We start from the raw sequence: 12,049 nt of genomic DNA, 5'->3' as shown, positions 1-12,049 counted from the left end.
GGCCCTGGGGGAGCTCAGGCCGCCCGGGCCTTCAGCCTCTGCACCGGTACGGCGGCGGCCTGCGGCCATCTGCGAGCCCTGGGCCGGTGTCCCCCTTACCCTCGGGCATCGCAGATGGCATCTCGCTCCTGTGGGTAGGCAACTGGCGGGAGCCCATCTTGTCAACGTTTCAGGTAGTCTGGGACTTGCCATGCTTTGCTCTTAACGAATATTAAGAGATCAAGCTTCTTAATTTGCTTTACTGAAACTGAAAAGTAATTTGCGTTCAGCTGAAGTACCTGCACCACTGAATCTTCATGTGGGTATGTCCTGGTAGGGTCAGACCATAGACGTCCCCGGGAGATGAGGGTACTGACTACTTCCAACATCAGATCGCTTCCAATTCCTTCGTGGTATTCCATTTACCAAAGGGATAAGAATTAATGTTAGAATAGCACTGAGGAGACAAATACAAACCTGCTTGTGTTGGCTTGTATCAGCCTCTGTCGGCTGATTCTAAGGGATGATTAGAATCCACTAGGACTGAAATTAAGAAGGTCATGGTACATATAGATGGGAAAATAAATTTACTGCGTTGAATATCATTAAAACAAAAAGATGTGTTGCATCTTAAGGTTATATGCAAAAAAACAGATCTTTTTAAAGTTTATCCCACAGTTTATTGAAGGATATATATTTTCAGAAAAAGCATATTTTCATTTCATTTTAGTTCATTTCAGAAAAGCATCTTTTTCCAGAACGCTGTCCTTAGAACTGATTTCCTCCAAGACCTTCGAGGAGGATTCTGAGTTTTGGCTTTGCAATAGGAGTCCGGAAATTTTTGCAAACCTGAGGTCATGTGCTGCCAAGCTGCCATGTCTGTGTGAAGAAGCCCAGTGTCTCAGACAGGGCTGCATCACCAAGCGTTGTCGCTGCTGTGGGAACCTCTGGAACCCAAACCCACGGCCACGTCCTTTCCTGAGCCACAGACCACAGAGCCACCAGCTTCCAGCCATCGGCGAGGCCGCAGAAATCTCGAATTGAGTGAATGCGTGTCAAACCCAAGATGTTGCAGGTGGAACATTTCAAGCTCAACAAGCAAAATCTGTTTGCTCATCAAAAGTAGCTATCAGATAATTTAGTCATGAAAATAATTAATTTATCATGCAGTAGTCCTGTAAAACTAAGAATCCCAAAGTGTTTCACAAATGGTGAATTAAGCTTCACAATCATCCTGTGAGGGAGATAAATATTAAATAGATCACATTTTACCTGGAAAAAATCAGACGATACGTGACAGCTGCAGAAAAAAATAGAAACTACTCTTTTTATGTCCCTCTCTTTTAGTGTGTTAAATACTATTATGTGAAAGAAGGAATGGGTTTTGCTGCACTATTTTACACTAGTAATCCTTTTTTCTCTCTTCTTTTTCAGATACCAGTAGTACGTTATTGAAAGAGTTGATTTTCCTAGCAACATTACTCAAATAAGAACTGCAAAGGAACAAGCTAGTGGTTATATGGCTGCGTTTTTGCCAGCTGTTGGGGAGGGGTTTGTCATTTATAATTTGTATAATTGTAAAGTTCCCTGCAGAGAAGAAAATACAATGGTAAAAGTATATTTAAAATGTTACTGAAATGCTATTACTTGTGTTTGTGTTTGTTCTCGGCTTTGTGGTCCATGAAAATCTTACAATGCAGAGCTAAGAGACGCTACATAATTCTTTATTGCTGTCAGGGTTTTGCCAAAAGACAGATCCAAAGCCTGGATAGTGTTGCTCGTAGTACTTGCATAGTTCTAAGGCCTGCATTGGTTATCAATTGTAACAGTTGGGTTTTTTTTGCAAATAATGAAAATCTACTGTTTAATTTTCTAATATTGTCTTCAGGGGACTTCTTTTCCTTTGTGATGCTTTCTATTTTCATTCTGAAAATCTACTGGAGCTCTTTTGTCTTGTTTCAATGGCTGAATCCATCTTCCTCTGCTCCTGTGGTGCTCCATTTGATGTGTTGTCTTTCCATGTAAATTGACATGAGACATTGCCTTCTGTGTAACGCATGTGTGTTTTGGGGAGGATTTCATCCCTCAGAGACTCAAGTTAGATATTTCATAAAATTGTACAAACTACGCTTTGTATTTCTTTCTTTCTCAAATTCCTTCTTTACCTTTCTTTCTCATTTGCTGCTTGCTCCTATTTTAGTGTTTAAATCCCTCTGTTATTGGCATAATGCCATGTCGTGGTCTGAATTTTCCTTTGTGTTCTGAATGACAGCCCCCAGCATTAAATAACATTTGCCTGTCAGAGCAGTATGAAACATCATACAGACTGAAAAAAAAAATTAGAAAACCAAGAGGAGACAGACTAAAAAGTATTCCATATGCTTCCTGTGTATGTTATACATGCATAACATAAAGCATGTATTACCTTTAACAATTAAAACACTTCTGGAATTTTTGAAATAAAATAATTCAATGGGTGAAAAGGAAGACACATAATCAAGATTAGGGAACAAAGTAGAAACTGTAACAGAAGGAAATACAAAAAGAATTAGAAAGGTGTCTTTATGATTTTGCAAAGGAAGCAGAAAATGCATAACAATTTACAAAGGTATCAGATTTGATAATCAGGTATTGTGATGATCATCTTCCATTCAAAAAACGGGGCAATTTGTAACCTCGCCTTTCAAAGGTTCGTGATCGCTCTTAAATTTTTAACTATACCTGCCCCAAAATGGCCAATGAGCATCAATGCCTCCAAATCTTCACAACACCAAGGAAATTAGGGGATTAAAGAATGGGGAATCATCACGGAAAGCATGCGCCAAGCTACAGAAAAATAGCTGGATGATTTCTGAAGGGCTGTAACAGTGTGTGGAGTGAAGAGAAATTGGGAAAAGTACTTTGCTGTGAGACCACGGGTTTGGCAGATAATATCAGTGACAGCAGTGGGTGTGTGCATGTGTCCGCAATGGGTATTTGCAAGGAATGAAGTTATCACAGTTGTATAAACTACTACGGGTTGTCTGAGCTGCGGCAATTACATACTCATTCTCACCCACTGCCCCTCCAAAATAAGTATATTGCTTTAAATTGGCTTGAAAGTGGGTTCACATTTAAATTTTTACCATTGCCGACGCCGCAGTGAATGGGTGAGGACAGCTCCGCATCCGCAGCTCTCGAGGTTTCTACGTATTTCTTTCTTTTCTGAGAGCTGAGGGGCAGCCCTTCCGGCAGCCAGCGGTGTGACTGGGGGGTAAGGGCAGCGGGGCCCAGTGCTACGCGGGGGCTCGGGCAGCCGTGAAGACTGACATGCAGCAGCCTAGAACGCGGGAATTCATTGTAAAAATTCATTATCCCCATCAGTTAGGCTGGTGGCTCCTCTGGTGTGCAGCGAAAAGCTGTCATGTTACTTTCCTAGTGGATATCCGAACGATTGCAAAGAACGCAGAGTAAAAGAGAAATATCTCTTCCTGAAGCTGAAAAAAAATTTTGCAAAATACAAATTAAACACCACCCTCCCAAAAAAAAACCCCAACCCAATCCAAACAAAAGTAAAAAACCCACTTAAAATCGTAGCATTTAACTGTTTTACCCACAACAGGCTTTGCGTTCCCCATCAAATCACTGACAGCCACACAAACTGGGCACAGTTAAGTTATCGCGGCATTTTCTCAGCTCAGTCTAGACATAAAGATTCTGCTCCGCTTTAATAACAGAGCCTCATTTTTCTTCCATTACCGCCAGTCGTGGAGCCCAAATGGCAAAAAGATATCAGGGGTATTCCTCAGGCTGACAATTTCTCCCATTGCTTCGCGCCTCCTGTGTTTAATCTTTGAAAGATGACGAAGCTTTTATCATCCTGCGTTTATTTTTACTTATTGAAAAATCTAACAAAATGACTCACTAGGGATCTTTCCTGCCAGGTGCTGAGCGTCTCTTGAAATTCACCGAATGCGCTAAAATTTCTGGTCCGGGGATGGGCTACATTTCACGAGGTCGACTTCTCAGTGCTCTAAACGGATGATAATAAATGGGCAAAACCAACTTTGAGGGGAGTAGACAGCTTGGGGAATTGGTGGTAAGAAAGAAGCTGAGGTCCAGAAAATTTGTGTTGTTATTATACTGTTATTATTGGGTTTGTTCTTTGCTGTAGCAAAGATGCAATAAGGTCAGGGCTTCAGAGGAACAACCCAGTGATGACCTTTGCTTGGAAATCTGATCATCTAAAATTAACCAGAACACAACGAGTGGCTGTAATAAAGAGCACAAAAGGAGTAAGGTAAGAGATTTAAAAACGAGAGCTGTATGATCCTGCAGCAACTCCACTGAATCTCGTAAACATAAAGCTAATTCGGCAGTCCTTTGAAAGGTGAGGGATTTGCATACAAACTGAGAGCCAAACCACTTTTTCAGGCTTCACAGGAGCAAACCTCAGATGCGATGTGAAAGATGACAGGGACGTAGCTAAAGGGATCAGAGCCAGAACTTCAGTGAAATATGTACGTGAATAAACTAAATATTACACGGGAGCTTGTCGGACATTTTAGTAACAAATGAGATATGTGTCAGATACAGCTTCAGGCTGCCTTCTCGCAGAATGAAACACAAGTTTAAAAGAAAAATCCCATTTTAGTTACTGCCACGTAGACACAGCCGACAGCGACGCGACACCCCGCCTGAGCCTGCCTCCCACGACGCTGAATTAGCCTCGACAGCTCCGAGGGCAAATGAAGTCAAAGGAATCACCGAGAATTCAACGTGCGGACTTTATCTAGTGGTTACAGTGAAAGACTGGAAGCAGTCATGGCTGGAGCCTACTCCCGGCTTTCATCCTTCGGGCCCCTACAAGGGACGCTGTGGGCAATCATCCCAGCAGGTCACTTAGTGCAGCAGGTTGCAAGCTCACTTTGAGCCTCCTGTCCTCGTGCCTCTGACCTTCTGATGTGGGGATGAGCTGGGGCAGGAGCACAGTGGCCAGACAGCTGAGACAGGTCTGTCTGGAACTGTCAGAGGGCGCTACACGGATGCTCTTGTCTACATCGGTTGCCCGACGCTGTCAAAAAGCCACCGCTGGTCCTTCCCTACCTTGCGCGGCACAGCTCTGAGTCAAGGTGCTCCGAGACTTCAGGCTTGTCTTTTTTCATTAGCAAATCTTTTTGTCTCCGATTCTGAGCTCCAAAATGGGTCTGAAATATTTATGTATGTTTGCAGAGTTTGGAATCCCACTTACGGAGTAATTTTGATAGCCTGGGCTGTATGCTTGAGGAAGGGTCCCGTGGTGACACGCACTGGCACACCCAAGTTTTCTTCTTTCCCAGGGTTGCTTAGCTCAGCGTTGGTTTTCCTGTCGCATCATCCCCTTTCACATAAATCAAATGTAAGATACCGCTGCAAATGTAAACAGATCAAAAAAAAAGTTTACTGACTTTACAGAGCGTGAATAGCGTTGAAAAGCGTGATTCTGGCGTCCAAGAGCTAACACATGAAATTCAGAAAACAATGTAGAAGAGAAACTCAGTGCAGTGGGTAATTGGTAGGTGCCTTCATCACAGGCCAGCAACGCTAATTCCTGCTTTGTACGTGTACAGTTGTGCGTGCTGGGTTAGTGCTGACAGACAATAGCACTGGCAAAGTTCACAGGAGACCAGGATTGCTCATTTCAAATTTAACATGGTCAAAAAGGACGGTAATGAAGCCCCAGGAATATTTATAATTTCCTGTGCTTGCAGCATTTGCACCGTGTGCCATTCCTGATGCAATGACAGGATTGACGGCCTAAAGCATGTGTGAAAGTCCCCGCTGAAAGCCAGGACTGGAGGAACATTTCATGATCTTGTGGGAAGTTCTGGGACCCTGTGGGAGCTCAGAAGGTCTTTCTTTACCTGAGGAGCGCGGAGAATGTTAAGGCACCCCTAGGGAAAATTCTGCTGCTATTGAGTCTTTCCTGACCTAAAGAAAACATCTGTATGAACCAGATAGTGGCCCACTTTTCAGCTCCACATACTCTTTCATCAGGTTATTAGCTGAGATTGTTAACGAGGCGGCCAGTTAGCCGCGGGTGCAGCGGTGGGGTTTTTTGGCTGAACCTGTGTGCAGTAGGAACGGGGCTGAGCCCAGCGTACATCCGCCAGACGACAGCAACAATGAATGAGTGAAGTGTGGAGCTGGGTTTGAAGAGGTAGCACAAAGATAAAAGACTGCAGAAGCCCTTTGCGATTCCCTTAGTCATCCATTCCCACCGAAGGCTTCTCTTCTGAAGTTTCCAGGAGGCCTGGTGCAACCTTTGGTCGTCCTTTTGGTCAGAGCTCTTATCTGTCTAGTGCAGACCTGGCCTCTTTTTGCTTGTACTACTCAAAAACAGTTTTTACGGGATAAACAAACTGTATTTGCTGATGCACGTTCTCAGTTTCCTTATCAGCTGAACAACACGCCTCTCGTGCATGTCGGGTCAAACTCGCTGCTGGTCCAGCTCCAAGAACTCCAGGGCGACTGCACCACAGCTCGCTCGGCACTCGCTTGCACCTACCGACTGCAAAAAAACCCACCCACAACCACATTGTGATGGAGCGTTGTCTTACGAACCGACCGAGAATTTCCCGGTGTTGCAAAGCATCCTTGGGTTGATGATTGCGGGTCTTAGACCTTTTTAATGAGATCTCAACATGGTATCTAAGCACTGTTTTGGGTAGCTGTGAAGATGTCTCAGGATATTGTCAGACTGAAGACTACGTGTCTTATTGTAGGAAAATTTCAGTTTTATTGTGATTGTCTCTTTAAAATAAATAAAGTATTAATTAAACCATCTGTATCTCTAAAGCAGTTTGCAGCTGTTGTGAAATACATTGGTGAAGTTATCCGATATGAGGTGCAAGACACATATCTGAGGACAGAAGAAAACCAAACCCCTAATCCCAGCCCAGAACAAATAAACTTTCCCAAAATCTCAGTTACAAATAAACTTTCCCAAAATCTCAGCCGCTTTATCCAGGGGCTTTTGCCTCATTACTTGTATCTCCGACACAGGTCTGCTGGTCTGCTGCACCTCTGCTTCCAGATGTTGTGGGGTTTTTTTGTCATGATTAGCCTGGCAAACATCTGTGGTAGCTTTCATGCAAGAGAAATGCTTTTACTTTTCTGTCTTTTAAGGCAGAGGGCTGCAATGATTAACCAAAGCAAAAAACCAAAAGCCTGCCTTGCTTTTCGGGCTTCTGTCATAGCCCTATTAGTGCACGCTTTTACCGATCAACCCAAGAAGATACAGCCCTGAAGAGGAAACATCTCAGCAATGGTGTGAAAGGTACCTGGCACAGAGCCACTGGAGACAAAAGGAGTTAGTTCTCTTGGGTTGTGGCTTTAAAAGGTTATTCCTCTGTCAACGGCTACTTTTCACCACTCCAATCTCCACTGTTACAGCATCCCTCCTTGGCCCTCCCATCCAGCACCTCCACAGAAATGAACCTTCTTGCAGTTGGTTACAGGGTTTGCTGCATTACGCCGATGTATAAATATAACTGGAATATGCCAGAAAGAGAGCAGAGGTCATCAGGAAGCGTTCAGCAAAAAGTGTATTCAACCTTTTCATTAAAGAAAAAAAAAAGAAAAATCTCCTCCCTGAAAATCTTTAAAAGGTTTTTCATGCATGATTTGTTTTCACCACCACCCCCCCCCAACTAAATATTTGACAACTAAATTTTTACTAGAGAAACAGTTTAACAGGAACTTTTTGATCATCCCTTTGCTGTTGGTGAAGAACACAGATAAGGGGGCTGAAGGATGCTTCAAGCACTGCTTGAGTATTGCTACAGAGAGTGAAACGGTGGGTCATATTTGAAGAATAAGCCCTAGATGTCACTAAGTGCCTTTATTTTAGCCAAAGTTCATGGGTTTTTACCACCCACGCCCAAATGCCCCCACAAGCTGTTAACTCCTGATTCCACAAGCACTGCTGAGCTTTACATACCCGATTTCCTGTCACGCAGGGAGGGATGTGTGTCACTGTCAGGCATAATGCATGGAAAGTATCCATAGAAAAGGCTGTTTGGGACTGCTCACTGACGTTCGGAGTGTATTTGAGATCCCCACTGTTGCGCAGGTCAGGCCGTGCGGTACCCTACCCGCTTCGTCAGCGGTTGCCAAATGGTCAGTGGTTGAGTGGTCACACTCAAGCCAAGAAATCTAACTTCTGCCCTCACAGAAGTTCGGCTGAGTTACTGGGTGATTTGTAATCAGGTCATTTTCATTTTGTGCCTCAGTTTCCCCACCTATGGTGCGGGGCTTGTGGCTTAAAAAAAAGGAAGAGAGTAATGCATTAACACATTAATGCTGGCAAGGCACTTGAAATGCATTAAACAGAACATCGTATACTGCAAAAGATGTTTATTAATTAACCATCAGAGATGTGCTGGTTTATTAGGAGCGTTTCAGAGATGCACCTTCTCATTAGCCCACTACAAACCAACCCACAGCAGGAGGGAACAAGTTCCTTCAAACAAGGTTCAACTTTCTGCCGGTTTAATCTTCATCTCATTGACAGACTTCTGAATCTTAATGTAATTATAGTTCCTTAAATGTTTTCTGATATCTTATCTCAGTCTCTCTGTTCTATGTCTTTTTGTGGTTTCTTTTTTGTCGTGGGACAGAGGAGTAGATCATTTCTTTCCAGCGTCCATTAAAATTCCCTTTGCCTGCAGTGCAGTATGCTCTATGAAAGAGATGAACCTGCTGCAAGTCAAATAAGCTGATGCTGCACTGTCTTTTTAGAGCAACAACAATCTTCAGAGATTATTTTTCCAAGTGTCGTGAATCTCCTTCAAAGTCACAAGCCGCTGTTATCAATTAGTATACTTAATAGTCTCATTTTGCATTCACATTCAGGGCATACAGAGTCTGTGCTCGCCCCGGCAGATGCTCGAAAGCTTTGCCTTTCAGAGATAAAATGTTCGCTTCTATGTGATGGGGGGGGTCGAGGGGGGGCGATTCGGGAGCAGAAAGCCGCGTTAAAGTGCAGCACCTGAGGCCTTCTTGTTTTCTGAATTTACAGTCTCAGGCTGGCAGTCGTATAAATGAGTGATGCTCTCTGATGTTCTCTTCCAAGCAGGCTACAAAATTGGCAGGGAGTCTTCGGTTTTGTGCTGATGTGTCCAGAATTCAAATAATTTGATTCTTGGGTATAATGACAATTGGAGGCACGGTATTACCTTGAGAAAGAGAGATGGGAGAGACAGCTTCTGTATCCTGTATTGAATTAACAACCGATTCCCATTTACTCTCTCTGCTGAAAACTCTATTATGCGGGGTTCTTATTGCCCTTATTCAAGGGCATGGAATTAAAAAAGTGATATCGATGGTAATGCTCTCATCTTCCTACCATGACATTGAATAATGGGGACAAAGAAGGGAAATCTTGAAGGATGATATGGCTTTTAAAATACTGCTGATATTGAAAACATATAAAGGACAATGCCTTTGAATATCGGCTGATGAAGTCATATTCAGTTTATTGTGCTTTTTGCCTATGCCTTTAAATGATCTTTGATCTTATTTTCGCCGTTGTTTTCGGAACATTTTATTTTCTTGTTATTTCAGGAGAGAGTCCTTACTGTGAGGAACATACTTGAGATGAGGACAGAGGTGAAGTGTTGGTTACATTAATTCCAAGAGAAATCTGTTTTCTTTCCTCCTGGATCTGGAGAGCAAGAGGTAGGAATCTGGCGGGGAAAAGTCCACCAACAGACTGGTGTAATTATATAGGAAGAGTAATACTACTGCTCAAGTGGAGGTTGGCTCTTCTTCTGGCACAAGCTGTCATTCTCCTGTTCAGCTTAAGCCCTTTCTAAAGTTACATAAACTAGATAAAACAGATGGTCTTATAATAAAAAAAAAGAAAGAAAAAGAATATCCACTGTGGACCCTGCAGCATCCTTCCTTCACAAATCTAGTCATTTAGGATTTAAATGTATTTTCCTGTGTAAACGATACCTTACCCAAAATAATGAGTATATTTCCATTAGGAAGTTTTAAAAATTTTACAGAACAAGTGATATTTTGCAGAATAAGTGACAATATCTCCATTTTACAGACAGGCAACTGAGAAGCAGAATATTTAACTGCCTCGCCAAAAGTCACACAGGAGATACTTTTCGAGGTGGGAACAAAACATGGATTTTGCTCTCATTAGTGCAAAACCACAAAGCCTCCCTGAACTATTGCCACTCTTCCCTAATCTCAACCCAGATGTTAACGAGGTGCCTTACTCTAAATTTTCAGTCAAACCTCTCTGTGAGGTGGAATCGTGGAAATCGGCTCTGCAGCATGCCCGAGTGAGGTTACAAATTACGCTGGAAAGGGTTCAGGGAACAAGTGCCAAAACTCTTGCCTGTCGTGGTACCCGTTGATCTTGAGCACGCTGATGCTGTCGTTATGCTGGTGTAACTCCGTGATTCCAGTTATTTTAGAGCTGGTTACAACATCATGCTGAAGGAGATCAGGATGCAGCTCAAAAACCTGCTCATAGCAATTCTGAGAAGTCAAAATCACGGCTGGCTTTGTCAAAGGGAAGCCCCTTTAATCTCCCCCTTCCCCTCCTGGAGTCAGGACTCTCAGCTGATGGCTTCCTGTCACCTGAAATGTGTTCAGAGACCCTTCAGCTGGCAGTGCTATGGGATGGTGCAGAGTCCCAGTATCTCCAGAGTATGACGCTCCAATTGATACCTGTTTGTCTCCATCATTAATGTGTGACTACAGAGAGATCAGCTTTATAGCTGGTCGCCATCATCTGCAAAATTTTCTTGCCATGAACTGGTAGGTGTTCATGAAGCCGTAAGCGCTCCTCTGCCCTGCTCGTACGATGGTGCTATCGAGCTGTACTTTTTCAGGGAAAGGAGAATGGCGAAAGAAGAGGGGCTCTGAGAGGAACATCGCAATGGCATGGCAGGGCACGGTGACCTGGGAAGCTTTAAAGCCATCCGCCACGAAGCTGTTGGTACTACCTTGTCTGATGATGCTCACTGTGTGTACGTGCTCCCACACAGCCACCTGAAGAAGGATTGTCCACCTCCACCCACATTAGCACCCTCATTACATCCGCCAACTGGGATATTGAGACTTCATTTCTAGCTAGACAGAATATTTGCCAGGAGCAACTGAGTATGAAGAGAGACGACAGCTGTAGTTTCCTTGGGTCCATAGCTTTCTTGCCTGTGCTGGCAGGGATACGTTTTAAACTAAGAATTAAAATTATACCAGCTGCCTATGGCCTCCAGAGGTCAGCATATCACTTGAGAAAAGCTAAATCACAGGGCCCTCAAACTATACTTTTCAAGCACGATCCCATTATGTATAGTTTCCAGTTGCACTGGCAATAAGATTTAAAGGTTTTGTCCCCAATGATAGCTGTGACAACAAAAGCAAGAAAAGAAAAAAGAGCTCTCAGAATACCCTTTGTAAAATGCAAAATGTTGTTGTTGGTCAATACTGCCACTTGGATGAGAGACCCCTTAGGTGACAAGTTTATTGAAAAGGACCAGACAAATAGGTATCAAGATGCTATTCCTCACATGTTAGTGCTGATGGGGTAGTGGACATGCCAGCTGTCTTCTGAGTGGACTGTCAGACTTGTTCAACTGTGTTATAGAATCATAGAATGCTTTAGGTTGGAAGGGACCTCCTCATAACATCCTCATAAACACCAAAGAGCCTCAGTGTCACAAAACACTATCTGATTTCTCCTACAACGCTGTCTAATTTCTCCTTAGCATGAAGTCTGCAAGGCTTACTGAGACCTCAGTGTTCTCACATTGCTGCTTTGAAACACAACCAGGAGGCATCAGCCATAGACAAAGCGTAGAAACCCCACTACAAAAAATAAAACAAATAATACAAACAAAAAAATGCAGCCTAGTTCCAAAAAAACCCAAAAAAGAAGTAACAACACTTAAATCTTCTGTTATTTTTATTAAAGCTGCAGAGTCTTACTACACACAACAAATATTTTATTGATATAATCTAAGTTAATAAAATAGTTGAACAACTCTTTAGATTTATATTTGTATAGAAATGATCTGTGGAACAT

At 43.0% G+C, this 12,049-nt stretch overlaps 1 protein-coding gene across 1 annotated transcript in view; it reads right to left on the bottom strand.

Moving 5' to 3' along the window:
- FBXO3 (F-box protein 3) overlaps window positions 1-10,896 on the bottom strand; it is a 30,876-nt gene extending 19,980 nt beyond the window's left edge. The window contains exons 1-2 of the mRNA XM_009886292.1: window positions 10,771-10,896; window positions 10,355-10,452 (exon numbers count right to left, since the gene is read on the bottom strand). Of these exons, the coding sequence (XP_009884594.1) occupies window positions 10,355-10,452; window positions 10,771-10,896 (224 nt within the window). The remainder of the gene's footprint in view (window positions 1-10,354; window positions 10,453-10,770) is intronic.
- Between the last annotated feature and the right edge of the window lie 1,153 nt (window positions 10,897-12,049).

Source organism: Charadrius vociferus, unplaced genomic scaffold (genome assembly GCF_000708025.1).
Source record: "Charadrius vociferus isolate BGI_N301 unplaced genomic scaffold, ASM70802v2 scaffold115, whole genome shotgun sequence".
Lineage (NCBI taxonomy): Eukaryota > Metazoa > Chordata > Aves > Charadriiformes > Charadriidae > Charadrius > Charadrius vociferus.
This window is presented reverse-complemented; position numbering and strand designations above follow the sequence as displayed.